Below are 24,366 nucleotides of genomic sequence, written 5' to 3'. Positions count from 1 at the left end.
ATAGTGTTGATAGATTAATGACACCCTGTTTTCATTTAGATGTTCATGTTTATTAATAAAACTTCTTTATAGAATTTATTTTCTGAAGTTTTCTATGTGTAATAATGCAAAATTTTCTCTCTTTCCTTTACCTATTTGCTTTGAAGTAGTCATTTTGTTCCTTTGTCATATAAAACATGCTATCATTTCTGTTGGCTACTTATTCTGCTTTATCCAATTTTTATTTATTAATATAGGCTACATACTACCTACTTTTTCTGATCTTTAAAATTTAATTAAAATATATTTACTGCATTTTTACTATCCCTCTCCTCCATCCAAAATCTCCCCCTTTCCCTTTTTCCCACTCCTCAAATTCATGGTTTCTTTTTCTCGAGTTTTTATTCTTACATATATACTTCTTCTTAAAAAATAAAATTTCTTGCCGGATGGTGGTGGCATACAACTTTAATCCCAGCACTTGGGAGGCAGAGACAGGTAGACCTCTGTGAGATTGAGGCCAGGCTTGTCTACAAAGCAAGTTCCAGACAGGCTTCAAAAGCTACAGAGAAACCCTGTCTTGAAAAAACAAAAATAAATAAATAAATAAATGAAAAGTTAACATTTTTTGATTTGAATACGCAGCTTACTTATTCATTCATTCATTTGCTCTTCCCCACATATGTGACGATATAAAGCCCTTCGTTCTCCTGTAAATACTTCTTTCCTTACTAAGAGCTAGCAGGTAACAATCTGTCTGACTTTCAGGTTTTGCTTGTGTGTGTAGGAGAGGATGTCTTTTTCTATTTTGCTATTGATTTCTAATTTTACTTCACCGCCATTTAAGATTAACAATTCATTCCTTTGACCTTAGATTCATTTAATTAATTGCAAATTTCAAGGTTCTGTATTTCTTTGCCTACTTGGTCCTAGAAATTGAGGAATATTTTATGTGGTTGGTAAATTTAGTAAGATTATATTGACACACACATATATGACATACATAATTATATATAATAACATATATATGACACATATATGTTATACATCTATCTATCTATATATATATATACATAGTCATATAAATATATAATTCTTAGGGTAAGTCATTAGTTCATTACTTTTCATCCTAAGTATTCTCAGCATCTTAGTTTTCCTCCTCCAGTATTTCAACATAAGGTGATATTTTCTTTCATATTTGCTATTTATTGTTTGTCATATTTCTTTTTAAATTGTTTTTATTGAGCTATGTATTTTTCTTTATTCACCTCCCTTAATTCCCCTTCCCCTTCTATTCTCACCCATGATTTCCATGCTCTTCATTTACTCAGGAGATCTTGTCTTTTTCTATTTCAACTATAGTAGATCCATGTATGTCTCTCCTAGGGACCTTTCTATTGTCTCTGGGATTGTGAATTGTAGGCTGGTTTTTCTTTGCTTTATTTCTAAAAGTCACTTATGAGTGAATACATATGATAATTGTCTTTCTGGGTCTGGGTTACCTCACTCAATATGATGTTTTTTTAGATTCTTCCATTTGCCTGCAAATTTCAAGATGTTATTATTTTTTTCTGCTGTGTAGTACTCCATTGTGTAAATGCACTACATTTTCCTTATCCATTCTTCAGTAAAGGGGCATTTAGGTTGTTTCCAGGTTCTCTCTATGACAAATAATACTGCTATGAAAATAGTTGAGCAGATGTCCTTGTGGTATAATTGAGCATCCTTTGAATATATAGCCAAAAATGGTGTTCCTGGGTCTTAAGAAAGGTTGTTTCTTAATTTTCTGAGAAATCGCCATAATGATTTCCAAAGCAACTGTACCAGTTTACGCTTCCACCAGCAATGGAAGAGTGTCTCTTTTCTCCATATGCTCTCTAGAAAAAGTTGTCATCAGTGTTTTTGATCTTGATTTTTTTTTAATCTAATTTTATCCCATTGATCTCCTTTTGCTTTCTTATTGCTGTAGCTAAAACTTCAAGTACTATATTGAATCGAGATAGATATGGAGAGAGTGGACAACCTTCTCTTGTTCCTGATTTCAGTGCAATTGCTTTGATGGTTGCTCCTTGTAGTTCAGCCGGGGCCATGGTACCAGTCATCTCAGTGGTCACTTGGTGTTTCCATTCGACACTCCTGGCAGGTGCTGTGCATTACTGGACGTGATTTGGGCCTGCTCTCATGGAGGATGCTTATTTGGGCCTGCTCCTGCTGGCGTCACTGGCTGGGGTCGGTTCCTACAGATGTCCATGGCTTGGGCCTGGTTCCAAGGAGGTCTCTGTCCTGGGCCTGATCTCTTGGTGATCGCTCGTTCGAACCTGCTCCTGAGGAGGTTGCTTGCTGGGGCCTACACGCGTGGATGTGCCTGGCTCAGCCCTGCTCACAGCCCTGCTCCCATGGAGGTCCCTGACTTGGGTTGGTACCTCAGAAACCCCTGGCTCAGGCCTCTCTCAGCTGTCGCTCTCTCATACCAGCTTCTGTGGAGGTTGCTTCCTTCTACCTGCTCCTGCAGAGGTCACTGGCTGGAACCTGCTCTAGTGGATGTCACTCTGGAGTCACATATCTTAAACATTATAGAACAAAATCTAAGAATCTGAGCCTTACATTCTCCACTAGATACAAAGTCTTTTGTTGTTATCAAGATGTCGCCATAGTCCAAACTGTAACATTGTAATGCACCGAGGGTCTGGATACCGACTGTTACTGAGTGTCCTGCAAATATTGTAGGACTGCTTCTGTATATGCAATCCATGTATAGACACCTGAACAGGTATTCATATGATGCTCTATGTCCAATTATTGTGAATTTAAAATTGCTACTTCTTACCAATGAATTGATTTATTTGCTTCTTAGACTATGTTAAAGGGTCTAATTTTGCTATGGTTTTGTAGTATTTAATTTTGCTATTTGTTTTCATTTGTTACACAAAGAAAAATACTAGATTTGTGTTTGATCACAGATTTTATTAATATACAATCAGTTTTTCCTAATTATCGTAGGTTTCTGTAATTTTTAAAACTAGGAAATATTTTTTATAACATTCCACATTTTAAAACAGAATATCCCCCCTTTCCCTCTCTCTCTGTGTGTGCATATTGTGCATATAGAGGCAAGTATCTGAACACTACAGTACTATCTTGGTTGTTGGTCATCCACACAGAATCTGTCTTTTGCTGCTGTTGAATATACTAGGCTAGGTGGCTCTCAAGCTATTGGAGATTCTTCTGTTTCTGCCTCCAATCTTTGAGGATTCATACTCAGATCTTCATATACTTGCATGGCAAGCACTTTACCTATTGAAGCACATTCTTGGGCCCTAGGAATATTACTTTTAATTTAATTCTCAAATGAATAGAATTCATGAATTGAAGCACTCACCATCACATGACTTGGTTTCTAACATCTGCTCTGGGCATAGATGTTGATTTTCCAGTTCCTGTATAATCACAGCTCTGGATCGGACCTGTATTCCACCAAAACCAAGATCCTCACCGTTCACACAGGTCAGCTGACACAGACTCCATGAAGACCAGTCATTCAGATAGCAGTCACCTGTAAGAAACAGGTTGGTAATTTATAGCCCCAGGGAACAGTGTTGCAGATACTTATTTTGATTCCAACTGTGCTAGGCCATGTTTGTAAGTATGCTAATTATACATGACATTTATGATATTTGAATATACAATAAATATCATTTTATATGTACTCAATATGCTATTTGGAGAGATGGGGTGATCTCTGTGTGACTTATTGTTATAAAACATAAGCTATGACCTGAAGTTTTCCCATCATGGTAATTTCCTAAAAGATGGATAATACTTGTCTAAAACCTAACATGATGTTTGTTACTATTGTCAAAGGAGCTAGTACAGCCTAATAATACATAGAACTTGACTCTAGATATTCATAAATTTGAGTGAGCTTTAAGTTCAAGGTGCAATAATCAGTGATTATATAATATTTTTTTCTTCCCAGAAGCACCTAGCCGAGGCAAGCTGCTGAGAAGTTGACACAGTGGCAATTAGACTGGCAGTTTCTTCTAGTCTACATCTCCAATCAGCTACACCCCTTTGGAGAAAATACATAGTACCTGCAAAATGCCAAGTGCCGTAAATGCACAGCAAGCTTCCACAGTCTGATTATATATCTATGCAATCAACATCTAATCAAGAACAGACCATTCCCAGAACCTCAGAAATCCCCAACCATGTTATTCTTGAAAGCATATCCTATTTACCATATATACTTTTTTACATTTGACGTTTTCCACTCAGTCATGTTTGTACGATCTCTTATGCATTTAAATGTTCTAATTTGAAACTCTTGTGACTATTGACGTAGAAGCTTGTGCTGAACACATGTGTTATATGTGTGATTTTCTTGAGCATATGCATAGGAATAAAGTTACATGATGGATCAATGTATCCAACATCTTTTACCATTTTGAGAACAGGCAAGGAGAGAGGGAGAGAAGGGTAGAGTTGGGGATATAAACAGAGGAGGATAAGGAGAAAGAGAGTGAGGGGGACTGAACCTGAGAGGGAGAGAGAGAGAGAAAGAATAGAAGCTGAGTGTGCTCAGAGAGAGGTGGTGGTGGTAGATCTGGGAGCAGTTGTGGGGAAGGGGTAATATGATTAAAATATATTGTATGACATTCCCAAGAAATTAAGAAAATCTTATGAAAAATTTAGCACATTTTGAAAATGCCAAGAAAAAAGCAACTAGCAAAAGAATTTATGAAAATTGTAGGAATGATTGCATCTCTGAGATGTCACATTTTGGGTTACCCAGTGTTTACCAGGAAAACCTGGTATGGGTAAAAGTAAAATAGAATAATGAGTAGAATATGAATTAGGAAAAAGATTTTTCATCTTTGAAGGGTGTGGCGTAAATTTATTACCCCAATGGGGTTAGTGAAAGTATAAAAGCCTGTCTAGCACTAGGAGTGTTCCACTCTTATATTGCTATTAAATCTTGACATGGATATTTCAAGATGATGATTATGTAATGAATGGACCACAGCAGAATAGAATCAGTGGATTTCTCTGCATTCCATGACAATATCAAATAAAGATACATATAGAGATTAAGCCTACTCATACAAAAGAGAGAGATGAAAGTTTCACTCAGTTTCTTGTCACTCAGGGAAAGTTATACATTCAAATTCTACTCTTTAAAGCTGACTGTGTCAAATTTGTCTAGCTTTCAAGATATACAACAGAGGGTTGGGGATACAGTTCAGGATATTAGAGACCTCATTCCCTGCAGCAATGCAGTGGTTCCCTGACTCACAGAGTTAGTACAGGTATTACTGAATAAGATTGTTGATGCTCTTCATTTGGACTATATACATAACCTCTTCTTGACTCTGTTACGAGGATGATGTATCTAAAATATCTAAAATATGAATTGTGTTCTGTTGTTACCTGGACAGGGCTGGGTGCATGTTTCCTCCAGAACTATTTGCTTATTACCATCTACGATGAGCTCAATGTCAGCGCAGAATTCTTCATCCACCGCTTTGCTGAAATCATCAGTTGAACCATCCGTCACCACACAAGAAATATTCCGTGTCCTGGTTCCTTCTCCACACTGGGCATCCTGGAATGGAGGGAGAAACAGCTAATTAGAAAAAGAAAAATAATTCATTAGAGAGCTCACAGCTTGTAGTCATTTTTGCATCACCGATTTGATTTATGAATAGCTAAAGAAGCATTGCAAACCCCTGGGAAGAAGTCTTATAGGGCACAAGCTATAAAGCATACATGGAAGAATTTATTTGCTTCCTAGACAAAGACAGGCAAATAAATTTTCATTAAAATGAATCAGTCTTCAAATGATTTTAAAAGTACAGGACAGGGGGTGTTTGCTATTAAAACTAATTAAAGGACTGAGTATTTGCAAAACCACTAAAATGTTTATGAGGGAACCCATCATCTTTAATTCAAAATAATTCTAGAACCAAGACTTAGCAGATGAAGAATGCTGGCATCCACATAGCTTCCTGAGATTTGATACCTGAACTTGGCATGGAGACCACTGGCCATACTGCCAACAATAGCATGGTTTCACTGGGCAAGGCTTGGACTGTTCCATGAGGGAAGGACAAGGTCTCCCATCACCTTGAAAGGGCTGGGTCACTGTTCGTCTTCTAAACATTTTTCCTTTAAAAATATAAAATGATACAACTTCAGTGTGTCATCATAATTGTATGAATAGATGGATATATTATTGGGAGATAGTATCATATGTATCTTCCTTGAGGGGACCTCAGAGAGTCTTACCTGCTTTTACAAGGAAGACACCTTTCTGTAGCTCAGTTGATATCATTTAGAGCAACAGAGATATTTTCTTTTGTGTGGCTTGATCACTAGCCTAATGTTAATTGCATTACAAACCAACCTGTGAGTCCACATGTTTGAGAACATTCTGACCAAGGTGACCAGTCAGAAAGCTGACAGTTCAAAGGGCATTCCACCATGCAGGATGTGTTCATTTGCCAGTTCTTCTCCAGGCCAAGCTGAAAGAGCAGAGATAGATATGTTTGTATAGGCAGGGAGACAGGACCTTGAGAACTGTCAGTGGAAAAAGGAATGACAAGAGAGGAGAAAAGTGGAAGAGGAAAGAACAGAAGAGAGCGTAGAGAGCAGTGGAGATGTGGAGACAAGAGGGAAGAAGAGGAGACCGGAGAAAGGCAGAGGGGATGAGAGAAAAGGAGTAAAGATAGTTGCCTGGCATAGGGGAAAGTCACCAGAAAGACAATGTTCCTAACTATTAAGATTACAGTCAACCAAAAAAAAAAAAAAAAGTAAGAGCCAAGGACAGAAAGTGAATTGAGGGGCATACTGATTCTATACAACGAGCTATGTACTGTCTAACATTTCCCCAGGGAACTCCTACAGTTGATAAACCCCTTTGGTAATGTGACAGGATACAGGATCAACTGAAAAAAATCAGTAGCCCTCCTATATATAAATGATAAAAAAAAAACTGAGAAAGAAATCAGAGAAACCTCAACATTCACAGTAGCCACAAATAACATAAAATACCTTGGGGTAACACTAACAAAAGAAGTGAAAGACCTGTTCGACAAGAACTTTAAGTCTTTGAAGAAAGAAATTGAGGAAGATATGAGATTATGGAAAGATCTCCCATGATCTTAGATAGGTAGGATCAACATAATAAAAATGGCAATCCTACCAAATGCAATCTACAGATACAATGCAATCCCCATCAAAATCCTAACACAATTCTTCACAGATCTTGAAAGAACAATACTCAACTTCATATGGAAAAATGAAAGACCCAGGATAGCCAAAACAACCCTGTATAATAAAGGAGCTTCCAGAGGCGTCGCCATCCCCGACATCAAGCTCTATTATAGAGCTACAGTAATAAAGACAGCTTGGTATTGGCGTAAAAACAGACAGGTTGACCAATGAAATTGAATTAAAGATCCGGATATTAATCCACACAGCTATGAAGACCTGATTTTTGATAAAGAAGCTAAAATTATATAATAGAAAAAAGAAAGCATCTTCAAGAAATGGTGCTGTCATAACTGGATGTCAGCATGTAGAAGAATGCAAATAGATCCATGCCTATCCCCACACACATAACTTTTTCCATAAGTAATGAAAAAATAGAATTAGTCTAAAAACTAGTTGAAAGTTCCTAAGTCAAAAATAAAGAAGTATAGATGAAACGGCTTTGTAACATTTCAAAACTCAAAAATATCGCCAAAATACAGACCTATAATTTTATCTTCTTGGTGTTACTTATCTTTTATGTAGACACATTAAGCTGAATAACCAAATTGTTTTAAAGACAAACTGCCACTTAAAACCAAAGATAGAATGTACTAAAAAAAAAAATACATAGACCAGTTTGGGAGCTGGAGTGTAGCTCAGTGATAGAGCATAGGGCTATTATCCTGAAGGCTCTGAATTTAGTCTCCTGCACCGAAAATGAATGAATGAATGAATGATTTAGACCACTAAATTAAAGTCTCATAAAGATTTTTAAAAACTACATGAGGGTGAGGAGATAAATCTTGGGGTGATATAGTGAATGTAATGTGAAATATTAATGATATGCTGTAGTTTCAGGAGGGAGTGTTTAACACAGAATCATCTGTTACTAACTTACTACATTAGACAGCGTTTTGGCTATCCATTAATTACACTTTTAAACTCTGTTTCTTTCTCCTAATATTTATTTCATCTTTTTACTCTGTCTGTTTGTTCCTCTGTCCTTCAATCATCTATTTCTCTGTGTGTGTGTCTGTCTATCTATCTATCTATCTATCTATCTATCTATCTATCTATCTATCTATCTATCATCTATCTATCTATCTATCTATCTATCTATCTATCTATCTATCCATCCATCCAAGTATATCATCTGCCTAAATCAATACATCTATTCATGTAAATATGTTTCTAAGTAAATTTTAATAATCTGTTTAGGTTTTAAAGAAAAGAAAATGAGACACAATGACTAGGTATCAAATGAGTTAAAAAAAAAGTCAAAACGACCAAAGTGGAAAATGCACTACATAAACACAAGTGAATTTAACCCTAATTTTCCTCTTTGTTGGGAAGTAATGACACATTTCTTTGTGCCTATTAAGGAAGCAGCAAGAGTTACCTACCACTGCGGGATGTAATGCAGGGTTTGCACAAGGGTTGGTAGGTAGGTGGTCTGACCATTGTTTACAAAGATAGCACAGTTTGCAGAGCCAGCTGGACTCCCAGGGATGTATAAAATGGTGTGTGTGCTGTTTAATTCCCAGAGACTAGCTCAGGTTTCCCTACAGACAGTATTTGCCAGGATGTTTGGATTTGAACCTGCAGTTGTCGCTGCCGACTTCACATTACATGAAGTAGTTTAAAATAGTCTTGAATGCTTTGGGTTCACCTTTCACAGAGGTCTCATTTCATGTTCTTGTAAGGAGGGAACTTCGCCTGCACTGGCACTCACCAGCAGCTTGTGTTAGATCACAGACCACTCTCTGGGAAGGTTGTGGTTGTTGTAATAATCTCCACTCACAAAAGTGCTATTTATTGTTGGTTATTTTGCTTAAATGGTATTAGTTTAAAAACTCATATTTAACTTACTTGAACATAACATGTGAATAGGTTGACTCATGGCCCAAGGTTTTAGTTGTAGGCATTTATTACCTAAACAACTTGATGTTTTTAGAGTATCTGAAAGTCTCCCCTATAGACAGAGATGTAAGGAAGTTAAAGTTTTGACAATGGCACTAAGCGGATTCAAGTAGTTCCGCTGATGGCTTTCCCTTCAGAGTTCACACTATTCTGTTTCAGATCTACTGAAGCACTTAGTTAGTCTGAAAATGACCTTGTGGATTGCAGAAGCACAGGGAGCTAAACAACAGGAATATCATTGCCATTGTGGTTTGGAACTCAGACAAAACTCACTTAAAGGTGCAGCTTTATGAAAAGAAATGTCAGTGCCGTGTTTCTCTACTGCTCATAAGGTTATAGCTAAGAGGGATGACATTACTTTCATTCAACGGTTAACTATAAACCATAGTTTTTCTCAGCCTTAGAGATAACGGCGACAGTCTTCATTCCTTTGCTTGAACGTTAAGCTTTCTTATCCAGACATGAGATCTAAGTACGTAGATTCCCGCAGCTGGGTAGCAGATATTAATATCGAAATCTGCTCTGAAGCTGCGTGTGATCAATGTTTAGCAACAGAAAGAATAAATGACGGCTCTTGGCAGGTGTCCAAGCTCTGCACCCAGTTCACATGAAATTACAAAAGATGATGAGTGGTCTGATTAAGATTTATTGCCTTTATTCACCTTGATTGCTTATTGTTTTCTAAGCATGTCTTCCAGAATGGGCTAATTAGTATACCTTTGAGCTCCAAGCAGAAAAGAATACAGGAAATTATCTGTGGAAAGGAGTAGTGTGGATGCTGTCTCTTTTCGAGAGGGCACTAGAGAGCCTGTGCAAACAGCTGTTGGCCATGCACTGTGTGGCGCGCTTGTCAACAGGCTCCATGTGAATTTGAACTATTAGAGAAGAATTTCCTGCAAAGATGATCACAGCACTCACCCACCTCTTCACAATATTTCAGGTCAACGGACTTGCCATCACTTCGAACACAGTCCAGCATCCTTGTTTTAATGCCATTCCCACAAACCGCCTTTTCACTCAGCTGACATGTGCTCCAGTCTGAACAGAAAACACCCATCAGAACAGGAGGCGATGCACGAGCAGATTTCCGACGAAGCTCTGATGACCCGAATCCCATACCTAATTCACAACTGCTTCCTAAGCCACACAATCCATCATCCCACATGCAGAGCATATGGGTCTCAGCACTGAACATATTAGGAGTCAATGGAATTGCTGCGGTTGCACATAGCAGTGGGGATTATTCTTTAAGGCAGATGTCTACTTACTTGATAACCTTGACAGCTAGCTATTGAGTGATATTGTAAAAACGGCTTTGCTCTATTGATCAACATCATTTCAAAACATTTTCTTAAGAACAGTAGAATTTAAAAATTTACTATTATTTCTTTCAGCAAAGTCAGAATAGTTTTAATTGATATAACTACACAGAGTATGCATATATGCTATGTATAGGTAACTACATAGTTATATATACTAGTTCTCTATGTAGTTCTAGTTTCATAATGTACTTCATTTATTTCTGTAAGTAGGATTTTTCAAAAAATGCAAACTCATTTATTTTGTAAATAACTTCAGCATATTTATTAAACTCCCTTATTTTGTATCTTTTGTGAAAATTGTTCTTTCATCTTTCTCTACGCTAGAACTATATAACCTAGACAACTTTGATTTCCTTTGTCTCATCAAAACAAATCATAGAGAAAACTAAAGGGAGACAGAAGCCAATGTGACTGTTGTTTCTTTTTTCAATTTCTTGAGCTTATTTCATTGTGGAATTCACTTGGGGAAAATCCAAGTTAGCTTTGATGCTGTACCAAACCAAAGGAACAAATGAAATTGTTTTGATGTGTATGCTTTGCTAGTATTAAATGAAATTAATGAAACAAATGCAATTTATTACAAGTGTACTTTTTTTGAACATTCATTTTTAAGATTACAGAATTTTACATCATGTGAATGTTGTTCATAAATGTCCCTGTACCACAACAATTATTTATATTGATGTTGTAAGTATCAAACATCTGCTAAAAATGAAAATATATTTGCACCCTTCCAAAGTGGGAGAAGGTTTTCTTAAATAGGATTGTCTGGAATATTTACCACCTACTATGAAAATTTAGTCCTTGTGATACTTGCATTCTTTATATTTTGATGTTTACTAAAATATAAACCAGATAACTATTTCTTCATGCCGTTATTTCTCAGAATGTAGGCTGTGTCTTCAAATGGCACACAGCATAGCTGGCCTAGGCAGATGAGACTACCTAGAGCTGCTTTACATGGGGTTGTACCCCAGACTCTGTGAAGACAAGATGACGTGCTTACCTGTGACATTGTAGTCATAGTGGTAGCAGTTTTTGTTCAGACTACAGGGCTCCTTCTCCACGGCATCAGGGCAGACTCTTCCTTCATCAGCAGGCTGTCTGATAGGCTCAGCTGACCTTTGCCGGGAACCACTTGGATTGCAAGGCTTACAAAGAACAATACCATTTTTCAGAAAGGTAAACTCAGCTTACAACAGTTAGCATGTTACTGGGGCTGGCAGTAGAGCACTCAATTCATTGACTAATTTGAACAAGTCAGTGAACTTCATTATGCTTCAGAGTTTTTATATGTAAAATGTAAGTGTTGACTAAGAGTCTGATGTCCCATCCTAGCTAGAAGATGTTTAAGTCATTACCTCATATCTAGATAAACACATTCATATGGCCATATTTAGTAACAAAGAATGTTAATCCCATATGTTATAATGATTTAAGGTATATATATATATAAAATTGTATATGTGTGTATGCATATTTGCACCCATGTGTTGTGTGTTAATTGACATAAACCAATTTAATGGTGACTTCACATAATTTTCTAGGTATTATGACTTTTATTTTCCTAATGCACATATTCATATAATCAATTTAGCATCTATAGAGTGGCTGGCTATTTTCTTCCTGGTGCAGCTTTCTGAAAACATGTGCCTTCTAAAAGTAGATAGGAACAAACAATTTTAAATGTCTTAGGCCTTAAGTAGTTATTGCCTTGTCCTTTGCTCTCACTGTATTTTGATCATGTCACTGAAGCAACACTTTCTGTATTTGGAGAATGCAAATTATATAAAGGTCCTGTTACCATCTCCAATGTTAGCACATTGAAAAAATTTCCGTCTCCTATTTTCTATATTCTTTGAACACAAAAGTTCTTTGCACACAGTAAATGCTTTGTGTTCATTTATGAATGTCTTAGATGAAACAATGCAACTGATAAAGTCCAAAAGGCACACCTATTCAACTAGCTGAATTTTAATCTCATTTCAAAATTTCTTTTGGCAAATGCTCAAGAAAACAAAGCATGTTTCATTAACTCTTTCTTGTTACACACGGTAGAACTCAATATTTTTCTAAGATGGTTACTTATGGATATTTAAAACAGAACCCAGATGGACATAGTTCTTGTTTGGTGGTTCCTATTATTGGCATTCCTGCTAAGGGATTTAAGAAACAGCCCAAGTTCAACAGCCTCTGTTTTATACAAGCTGAATATTCTTTTATCACAATCTCTGATGTTAAGAATTCCATCATTGTAAACAGAATCAGACACTGTAGTATACAGTTCACTGCAGAATTAAAACAGGAATTCATTTGCAGACTCTCATCCAGGCTGGAGTCTTCACTCTTCTTTCAATATCTGTTCAAGTCATATATTGGGTCTGTTTGTTTCTGAACCGTCAATTGGTTTCCAGTTAGCATTTTAACAGTGTTAGCACAGAGATTAAAAAGGCAAATCTCCTTGGAAAACACAGACTATAAACTTGCCCAAAGTGGCCCTTTAATGTAATTTGAGCAATTTAATATTAGGTGTATCTTTCCATCTTTTTTCACATTGTTTTTCGCAGCTGTGCAGGGCTAAGATAACTGTGCTGGGTAGTTTTATGCCAACTTGACACAGGCTAGTGTCATCTGAGAGGAGGAAACCCCAATTAAGACAATGCTTTCATAAAAGTGGGATGTAGGCAAGCTGATAGAGTTTTTTTCTTAATTAATGATTAACATTGGAAGGCCCATCCCATTGTGGGTGGTGTCACCCTGGGCTTGTATCCCTGGGTGATACAAGAAAGCAGTATGAGCAAGTAGGAGGAAGCAAGCCACTGACTTCTGTATCAGTTCCTGTTTCCAGGTTCCTGTCCTTCATGAGTGCCTGTCATCACTGCTTTTAATACAGATATATGAAAATGTAAATACAATAAACGCTTTCCGCCCCAAGACACTTTTGGTCATGATGTTTCATCAGGCGATAGAATTCTAACTAAGGCACTAACTTTTCTGCACATTGTTTCAAGTGATTTTCTTCCTCTGGTTGGGTTTAAGGCCCTCACTGCTATTGAAATCTAGAGTTCTGTCTGATGTGAACTCACTTGGCTTCGTAGGAGTCGGAAAGCACAGACTATGTATGACAATCGGGATGTGATAGCTGTTCTTGTTGTCAATTTAACTACATCTGGAATGAACTAAAACCCAAATGACTGGTCACATCTGTGAGGATTTTTTTTTCTTAATTATATCATTTGAAGTGGGAAGATACAGCTTTAATACATATTTTTTGAGGTGGGAAGATCTGCCTTTAATAGGGGCCACACCTTCTGTTTGCAGCCTATATAAAGGGCCTGGAAGAAGCATGTCCACTCGTTCCCTGCATTAGAGCCTATTTTGGGATTCTGTCACATGCTGAAGACCAGCTGAGACAGTCAGTCTCTTGGACTGAGCAATTCCTGGGTTCTTGGACCTCAGTTGATAGACAGCCATTGTTGGATTAGCTGGACCACAGCCTGTAAAGCACTCTGATAAATCTCTTTCCCCCAAGAGATAATCTCTGTAACTTGCTCCTAAAGAGAACCCTGACTGATCCACAGGTGAGCTACCTTAACAAGGGAAGTATCATTCCCAGTCCTTTCTGTGAGACAGGCACTAACAAGAAGTGGTTCCTAAAAGAGGTGTTCAGTGAGGGTGCAGTTTGGGCACATGATTATTTTCTTCTCATGATTTTCACAGTGGATTCCACAGATGAAATTCAAATTGTCACACATCCTGTTACAATGCTGTTCTATTGTGAAGTAGATGCTGTTGCATTCACCAGCTGCTTTTGAACTCAGTGACAGGGATTCTAATAGCAGGCACAGTGAACAGAACTATCATCGTTTGGTTTCTATTTTAAATATTCACAAACAATCATCTTCGAATATTATAGGTCTCACCACGTGAAGCCTTCTTCCTGCTCAATGTCTTTCTCAGGATCCTTTACTTCCTGGTGTCATCACGCCTGCTGGAGCACTCCCCGTGTGCAAAAGGGTGTTTCTACTGTTTAAATTAAGCAGATTTGACCAGAAGCAAGGGCTATCAAGTGGATATCACTAAAGTCACTCCACTAGAATTTCATTCTTTCCTCACTTTCACTACAGGGAATCCTTATGACCATTGCAGTTTTTAATCTCCTGTGCAATCTGAAAGACCAGTTGAAGGCACCATAGGCTGGTTTGAAGGCACCATAGGCTGGTTTAGGAGTGTAGTTGAAAAGAAGCAAAAAATTTGCAAGAAGGCAAGTTGTTGTAGAAACAATGCTGAATTTACATTACTTACCTATACAAGAAAGTGGCCAAGAAAGCACACCTTGCTTTTTAAAACAAGACTCATTGCTTTTACAATGAATATTTCAAAAAAGATTTTTGAATTAAATTATTTTTTAGAAAATCTTCAAAAATTAAGCAAACTCCATTTTACCGAGATGCTAATAATCTCACCAAGGCACACTGGGTCCATGGCCCCCACTCAGATATCACACAGTCTTCAGGGCATGGGAGTTTACATTCTCTTGAGCCCAGGGGCATATCTTCTGGGTCGCATAGATAATCCTCCACATGTTCAGAAGGGCCATCAGCTGTATTCTGCATGCATCTGAAAGTAAACATGTACACCAGCAAAGAAACCAGGACGATTAGAATGACAGCCAACACACAGGATGGGTAGTTCTCATTAAGACATTAAGACACCAAACACAGCTAGTACTTCTTTAAGATTAAAAAAAATATGCTGATATGCATGTTCAGAATACTTTAATAAGATAGTTTCAGTGCCCTGGTAAATGGTATCCAGTTTCTTTGCAAGGGAAATGATTTTTTACACCCATTTGTGAGATGTGTGAGACAGGAACAATTGAAAAATGATCCAAAGAGATTCTGAAAGAAGATACTCTTGACTCATAAGTGATGGGGGCTTAAGTGCAGTGCAATATTCACACAAAATGCTTCATTAGGTGATTTCCAAGATAAGGCATTTATCAGTTTTTGTCATTTAGAAATTAATTTTAGCTGCCAGCAAGAATACTCTGAACCAAACCTGAAGAACTGATTTCAGTTCCTAGAAGTCAGTAGGAAAGAAAAAAACTAACCCTTGCAAACTATACTCTACATGGGCCATGTGACATGTGTCTGTGTTTCTGTGTGTGTGTGTGAGAGACATTGAGTGTATGACATATGTGGCTGTGTGATTGTATGTGTATGTGGCTTTGTGTGTGTATATATGTGTATGTGGTTGTGTGATTGTTTGTGTGTGCTGTGTGAGATGTGGGCTTGTGTGAGACATGTGTGGCATATAAGTATACAAGTAAATGAAGAGAAATAGTTTTAAAAGCCATTAAAAAGACAATTTTAGTTCTCATCTGCTAACCTGAAAAGAAAGCCAGAAACCAGAAGAAAATTCTAATTAGAAGGGCACGACTTCTCTAAGTGTGGTTATTTGATCTTATACCATGATTTATTCTTAATTGTTAGTTTTGCTTTTATTAGAACAAATTTAAATATTAGTTCATACTATTCCATTATGAACAATCAAGAATTCCTCTTTACTGATCTCTTGAGAAGCTAATTAATGTGGATTCTCTTTACCTTAGTTAATAATCTCTGTGAACTTTCATTGTGGCAGAGAAAATCCTGATCTTTGATCTATAATGTAGAAAAGGTCAATGAAATTAATGGGTTCAGGAAGGGAGGTGCCTATGGGAAGATTAAGAGGAAGATGGGTTCTTAAACCTCCTGAGCCGTGTTTCAGAAGTTGGCTGAGTCATGCCGCAGTTATATGTCTGCCATTTCATCTTTGCTCAGAGATTTCTAGTAGGAAGGACACTGTGTCTTTAACAATATACCCTGAATAATTGTTTATTAATAATCGCTGATACTAAATTTAAGAAAAATGTTTCTATTAAGGGAGACACCTTGAAAACTTGGAAAACCGTCAATAATAGTATTTTGATTGGACATGCAAGCTAAAAAAAATCTATAAACACTGATCTGTGTGATTTTTCAAAATATTAGTCACAAAATTAATTAGCAGATATTTGATGATTTAATTGTTGAAAAATTAAATTATGAATTTATTTAAAAGGACTTTTAGTTATTTAGAAAAAGTTTATCTCCAGTAGCATTCTAAAAATGTTCTTTTGACAGTGGTCTGGCAAAGATGTTGAAGACAAAGCATTTCCACATCCAGAATGTGGAACTGATGCGGAGATCAGAGTCTTAGCAGATATTGATGCAGCACACAGGATTAACTTGTAAAATTGCCTATTGATCCAAGTTAAGAAGATATGTCCGATACCCTAATAGGTAGCTATACAATACAACTTTATTGGTAAAGGCTTTTAACTTTCTTAAATTTGTATAGTATAAGTAACTCAAAAGTCAGAATAAATAATAAACTGCAAATTTACTACTCAGGGATAACTTCTCTTAACAAACTTGATCTGTTTTAAGACAAATTATTATTTTGTAAACACATTTCCATTTCACAAAATAGAAACAATCTCTACCTACCAAGATGTTTATTTGTTTTATTTGGCATGAACATTTTTTTTCAATCTAAAATTCAGAAGATACTTGAATTAAACTTAAGCCCAAATAAAAGTTTTAAGTTTGCTTCTTTCTTAGCCTTGTCCTTTCTATTCTAATGAGCAATAATAGCTGTTTGAGAAGACTGATGTATGTTAGAAACACAGACTGCAGGGCCACTTTGGAGGTGACAGACTCATTACAGATATGGAAATACAGGATGCATTGCCTGCACGGATGGAACACAACTGCTGCAGGAACAGCAACTCAAACGGCCTCTTTTTATTTGTGTTGTCACTATGTGCATAAAATTATAAAAACAAAAATGTCATTGACAACATGCCCTTTTCTTTGCCTAGCCTCTTTGAGATCATGGCTTGATTCCTAGCACAAGGGGAAGGGAAGAAAAGAAAGATGGAAAAGAAGAAAAAGAGAAGGAAAGGAGGGAGGGAGAGAGATGGCAGGAAGGAAGGAAGCAGGGGAGAAAGGAATTCTTATTAGAAAGGACCACTTCTGTTATCCACTTCCTTATATGCCATTCCATCCTAACTGAGAAAGATTGAACACAGGTAAATACAAACCTGTTCTTTTATAGACTCATCTATCCCAACATGTCAGTCCACATTTGCAGGACATCCTGACCCTGATTAGCAGAGGATAGAGTTTGAACCCTGTGCCACTCAATCAGGGACAAACAGGCACATTATTACACGATCAGAGATCACGATCAATACTAACCTCTCTCTCTCTCTATTGCATCAACTTCAACATGTAAATTTATCTGAAAAGTTACTTTGTTTCCAAAGTGCTTGGAAACATGAAAAATAGCTATTTACAAAGAAAAAGGAATCATATACATAACAGTTGGCAGAAAGTGCAATACATATTCTTTTTTAAATAATTTTTCACTAATGAAACAAGCAACTGACCGAAATTCTTCACACAAGGGAATGATTTTTAAGTTTGGAGGGTAAAATTTTAATTTGGAAACAGAGGTATAGACAAAAAAAATCTCAATTTTACCTTTTCATTTCCTATGTCCTCACATTCCTTCCTGTCTTCATCATTAGTCTACCTTTATTTTGGCCCATGGAAATTGTAAATGGTTTTTTGAGACAAACAGATTTTTTTTTATCAGAAACAAGGTTATACAAATTTTTTATGTAAAATTTTTATGGTATTAACATTAATTAAATAAAATCTTTACTGAAATATATTGTAAGACACTATTAAATAATTCTAAAGCTTGTGATAAGTTATAGATGAGAATAAACTAATGTCTAGTTCTGGATTTATTATTATTATTTTAGACCCTTTGTGATGGAAAGAATATTCTACATTTCTGTTGTCCAACAGAACACCCACATGTGGCAGTTGAGAATACGAAATTATGAATAGTGTGATTGAAGGTATGCATTCAAAACTTTATTTATCTAGTATAAGGTGGCATTGAAATAGCCACACATGACCAGTAGCTACCCTATCACACAAGATAACTGTATTCAAATAAGTGAGAGACAATACTAGCCAGAGGTTGAAGAGAAGGCTTCCAGAGGAGATGAGAACATTCCAATGCTAGCCAGGAGTACAAAAAAGAGCAGGACGTCAACGCAGGGTATTTGAAAATGTGTGTTTACGACTATATTTGGCTTTTCTCGTAGGTAAGATGGCTTAGTAAGACAAGTGCTTGTCACATAAGCATGAGGATCCGGGTTCAGTTTCCAGCATTCATGTGACAAAACTAATAGGTCCTGCAGCACACATCTGTAATCCTAGTACTGAGGAGGTAAAGACAGGCGATCCCTGGGTCTCATGGGCACGCTCCAGGTTCAGTGAGGGACCCTAACTCAAAAATAAGGCAAGGAGTGAATGAGATAAATACCCAGATCTCTGGCCTCCAGACACTCATGAACATATATAAAAAATACATATGTATAAAAGAAACAAATTTGACTTTTACGAAGTTGCTGAGGTTTAACATCTACACTTATCAAGCTTGCTTTCAACATGTATTTCCAATGGTCAGCCCTGAGACATAGTACATACAAGTAGGATACAGACCTAGCAGGTTGTATTTCTGTATTTAGGAATTTATATTATCTGTATATATGCATATAATACATGTATGTAACAGTAATTAATGAAAAGATAGACCATGAGTTTTCAGATGAGCATGGACCAGTATTGGGATGGTTCTAGAGGAGAAAAGGAAAGGAGATATAATTATATTATAATCTCAAAAATAAAAATTCAACTTAAAAGATGTTGTAACATGGAGCTTTTAAAGTCAGGAACTAGAATACACAAACTGCTGCTTGAAACAGATAGTCTTAATTCCCAGGTACCCAGATTCCCTAAAACCAAAACCAACAAAAGTTTTCAGTGCAGTGGAGAAGAGGGATGCCCCGTGTTATTGCCTGTGAGATGGGAGATGATGGCCATCTTGCCTCTCTGCCATTCTCCTTGGTCTTACCTCACTTTGCGGGTTTGCACACCCTCTCCACAGTTCTCTCGCATGTTCACAAAGGTCACCTTGCAGACACTCCACGGCTCTGTAACCCATATGTACTGATTGCAGTCACTGTGGCACGGGACGACCTCATACACCTGAAACACACATCTGGTATCTCAGGCAGTGGAATGAGAGTGGAGGTGGGTGGATGGAAGACACCTGTATCATCACAGTCCTTATCCCATCAGCCTAGTTTCGTTCCTTCCCCTTACTGGTCATACTCTCACTTAGTAAGAAAGATCTAGTCTAGTCAAGACGGGGAGGGTGGGCTGAGCTGCATCCCCCACCTCTTAGTACACAGTGGGCATAGATCTAACCCACATTCTGGGCCAGATTCAAAACACAATTTCATAAACTGACATATAACACATTATATTATATTCTTCTGGACTATCTCTTTTGTTAAAACTTTTGTGTCTTTGTTCCTTAACCTAGGGCACTCAGGTGCTAGACACTCAGTGAAAATTTGTCAAGTGAATGAATGGATGAATGAATGAAATGAATATTGTAAATATATGTTTTCCAATTAAATGTCATTTAGCCAGCTTTACATATAAATGTGTATAGTTGTAAGAATAATCATTTCTTTTTTGATACAAGAAACTAAAATGATAAATGAAAAGAAATAAACCCATCTTAAAACTAATCCTCAATCACTTGAGGTATGGAAACAAGGTCCTAAATTAATTTTACATGATGCATAGCTACAGATCCAGCTTTCAGCAGTAAGGACCTCACAAAGCACAGCCAACTGTTTGCAGTTACTGTCCACAAAGCTCTCAGTTTCAAACACAGTATATTATGTTTGTTTCAAGAATTCTAGAACAATGAAGCTACTGTGCTGTTTTCCAAAGAGAAAAATAAGTAGAAGAAATAAGTGGACCATGATCTACTGCAGTCAAGAATGTAATATTAAAGAAAAATATTTTAAAATTTTTCAAAGTATGAGAAAATCCAATTTTGTTTCCTATTTTACACTCTCTCACACTCTATGGTATATAAAGGATTTAGGTAATCTGTCCCAGGAAACAGATTTAAACAGTCCTATTTTTCACAATTTAGTGGACTAAAAACCAAAATAAAACAGAAGTACCCCAGATAAGAGAAAAACATATTCAGTGCTGGAATAAGACTGTAGCTAAACCACAGCCAGCACAGGTCCATTTGGTGTGTTAAATCAGGACCATTGTCACATGGCCCAACATCGCCCAGCACTTCTAGGTAACGGACGAACTGAAATGAAGGAGACCTGCTGCTATTCCTAATCCTTTGATAGATGGATCATTATTCTTCTTTGTTGGGATAAATGCAAATTATTTCATAGTCACATCCTAATAACCATTTTCAGCCCATCATGCCTTCCTCTCTCCTTCAAGTTAAATAAGGGGTGCCATTTCCTCATCAAAGTGGGACGGGTGAAACCCACTCACTCCACCCCATCGCCTCAGGCCCTACAAATAAAGAAATTCTGGTAACTAAGTAAAATAAATAGGGAGTAGGCAGAGGAAAATCTAGTTGAGAAAGTAAGGATGTTTTAAGAACTCTTAAGAATCAGGTGATTGCTTACCTGTGCCTGGAGGGTGTTTGGCAGGAATGAAGAAAATGACAAGAAAAAAGAAAGGTTGAAATGTCAGTTATTTTGATAAGAGCTCACAATCTACATTTCAGTTATAAGGGCTTTAATATAAAACATCATTTTTGTAAATGATTAGGATGTCTTACTTAGCCTTTAAATGAAAAACTTAACATGACTTAAATTTAAGATGTAGAGACAAGGATTTCACAACTAAGGAAAGGATTCTATGTGCAGGGTGACAAAGGTTCAAAAACTGAGTGGATCTCACAGCCCCTGTCATGGTAAACTGATCTGTGACTGCAAATAACTTAGGAGCCAAGTGATAAGTGGGCTGTTATCTATATATTGACGCACCTTCAAATCCATTTACCCTTTCATCCACTTTAATCCACCCATTCACTTTTAGTGAAATAAGAACCTTCGGATTTAACCTGAGCTAGGACACAGAATCTGAGTCCACTTTCACAACTACAGACAGGTATATTTACACCGAGGAACTAATTATAGTGAAAATCTCTGTGCTTTATATTTTTAAACATTAACACACATTTTGTGTATTTTATTTTCGTGTCGATTTTACCAATACTTAAATCCCTGTTTATTTTGGAAAGTAACAGTGAAAGGGTCTTAGACTAGTGATTTGTACGGTCCAGACAACTTGGCTGTGGTCATGTGCCCTTGGAGACAGAAGTGCTCAGGCAAATGTGGAATATTAACATTACTTACTGATTCTTTGGCGCACACACATTGACGTGTTATGTGTATGTGCACATCAGCTTGTTAAGACCATGGGTCATGATTTGTTAATATTTAAATTTGTCACTGGAAAATTCAAGATTTCCTAAGTCATAAACAGGCATTCTTCTGGACCATAAATATGTCACTTCCGTATTCTGTTTCATATTCACACGGTTATAGCTGTGCAGACAAATTTCTGCTTTGGAAATGAACACTAGCAGTGTAGAAATACAAAGTATTCAATGACAAGGCAGTTCACCTGCCAGGAGATGGCGACAGCAGAGTGTATAATTTTGTCTCCATTGTCTTAATTCACCAACTTAGAAAACTTCAGACTAATTGAGAATACTTTCCATGGACTTAATTCTTCTAGGTCTTCATTTTTATTTACTTAAAATACTTCTTAATGTTTATAATTTACTTAACATAATTATATAATTATAACTAAAATTATAGCAATATAGTTAAAATTTAATAATATCTCTTAATAGTTATTTACTTAAAATACGTATTTACTCTTCCTGTGGTTTGCTTCTATTGTTAGCAGCAATCTTAGGTTAATCAGAAGGAAACTGCTGATAACAATGTAGTTAGAGTTTAAAATGAGACAGGCTTTGTCCCCGTGAAACAGCTTTACATATTTAAATACTTGGTTCATTTGATCATGGCTCTAATTGAAAACGCAACATCTGCACACACTCTGCAAACTCCATGCTGTGCTAATTTACATGCCGATCAACTGTGATAACAATTGTCTGTTCCGTTACACTTAAATTAATCACAATTCCGTCATTAGCCATTTTACTCTTTATCTCCAATAGAATACAAATACCAGTCATTGGCAGCAGTTAAAGAAGTATGCATGCAAGCTCTGATACAACTTCAATGTTAGAAAAGGCAGAGACTAAATTGCTAGTGTGTATATATATATATATATATATATATATATATACACACACACACACAAATACATATACATTTATATGAACTTTGAGAAACTTTTTGTATTTCTTGATTTTATTTTTCATGAACTAGGTTAAAATGAATAAATAGAATTTCTCTTAATTTTAGCGAATATTCATGTCCTTTCTTTGCTTTATCTTTAGTACTTCACAACTGAGAACTCTCTCTGGGAGTCCACAGAAACCATAAGAATTATGTGACCTTATCACCACAGTTACGCACAGTTGCATGACAGATTAAATACCTTGCCATTACTCATGAGACAGGTGTCATTTCACCTCTATGGAATTGTATACCTATCTAGACGCTGGCAGGATTCTGAATCCTCAGAGAATTCAGAGATGATATATATAATTCGAGATTTTAGATTTTAGTAAATTACACGTGATTGACTCAGACCTTATAAAAATAGGATCGAACATATTTCTTATTCAGGAGCTGTTATTTAATTTTGTTCATTTTGGTTAAATAATAGATCCTTGGGAATCTCAGAAATATCGTAGTACACTTGGGGTTAGGAAAATACCTGGTTGACATGATCCAGTTTGGGGCAAGGCCTTCCCCCATTATAAGGCTTTTCTCGCAGCCACTTGGACCGGACCTTCACGCCGCTCCCACAGGATTTGCTGCAGCGGGACCAGTTGGACCACTCGCTGAGCTTGCAGTCTGAGGGGCAGGGAATGATGCAGGCTTCTTCTATGTAACCTGAGCAGAGGGAAACGGAACAAGAAGCAAGGTGCTGAGTGCCCTTCTCCGACGACTCTCGTGCACTATCCCAGCTCGCTGAGAAGGTCCACTTTTGACTTGACAGCACATGCAAATGCAGAGACGTCGGTATCCCCAGGGACTCAAATTAAATTCTGCAGGGAAATGACACATCTACCCCATGACTGTGTTAGAATAACCGCCGAGCAGCTGCCACATGATCCGCTTAGGATTCGTGCCCACCATGTTTCAACATTTCTGACTTTGTGACAGCTCTTGTTTAATTGACAGTAACCTGTCGGCTAACCACCTCACTCAATGCTGCCAGAATACTGTGAAAAATCTCCTAACGCAGATTTCCGTGACACCTTATGTGTTAATGCCACACACCGGCAGGGCTCTGAGTCTCCAGCATTCTTCCTCAAGCAAAACCCGTCTGTCTCAATAAACATCCGAAAAAAAAATCTATTTAACTTAGCGCCTTATGCTCCCCCGTCCTTGGAAATCAATTCTGTGGAAGGAAATTGAAGGCTGTTATGCCAACAATGTGCCGTATCTCCACAGCACAGTTACTATTAAAGCCACACCTCGTCTTGGAGCCATTTGACTGTCTTGGAATTTTAACTGTATTAGGCATAAACCAGAAAACAAATGCAGAGGGATGATTGACAAGGTCTAGGATCTCAGGGAAAGCGATGGCGTATACTCATTCCGTCAGCCCACCAGCTAAATGAATAGTGTACGGATTTGATTTGAAACAGGCTGCTTTCTTTGATTAGTTCTTTACTACCAACTTGACATTATCAAATTATCCCTGTAAGTCTCAAGGCAAATAGATGGAAAAGCAAAATT

General features: G+C 37.1%; 1 protein-coding gene across 1 annotated transcript in view; it reads right to left on the bottom strand.

Annotated features, from left to right (window-relative positions):
• Positions 1–24,366, bottom strand: part of Thsd7a (thrombospondin type 1 domain containing 7A) — a 402,007-nt gene that overhangs the window by 14,858 nt on the left and 362,783 nt on the right. The window contains exons 14-23 of the mRNA XM_050145877.1: positions 23,336–23,514; positions 21,100–21,105; positions 19,494–19,627; positions 14,939–15,092; positions 11,479–11,623; positions 10,073–10,188; positions 6,383–6,500; positions 5,999–6,144; positions 5,407–5,581; positions 3,359–3,532 (exon numbers count right to left, since the gene is read on the bottom strand). Coding sequence (XP_050001834.1) covers positions 3,359–3,532; positions 5,407–5,581; positions 5,999–6,144; positions 6,383–6,500; positions 10,073–10,188; positions 11,479–11,623; positions 14,939–15,092; positions 19,494–19,627; positions 21,100–21,105; positions 23,336–23,514 — 1,347 coding nt within the window. The remainder of the gene's footprint in view (positions 1–3,358; positions 3,533–5,406; positions 5,582–5,998; positions 6,145–6,382; positions 6,501–10,072; positions 10,189–11,478; positions 11,624–14,938; positions 15,093–19,493; positions 19,628–21,099; positions 21,106–23,335; positions 23,515–24,366) is intronic.

Source organism: Alexandromys fortis, unplaced genomic scaffold (genome assembly GCF_014885135.2).
Source record: "Alexandromys fortis isolate MF-2015 unplaced genomic scaffold, M_Fortis_MF-2015_v1.1 scaffold_34, whole genome shotgun sequence".
Taxonomy (NCBI): domain Eukaryota; kingdom Metazoa; phylum Chordata; class Mammalia; order Rodentia; family Cricetidae; genus Alexandromys; species Alexandromys fortis.
Note: the sequence above shows the minus strand (reverse complement) of the source record. Positions and strands in the feature narration are given on the sequence as shown.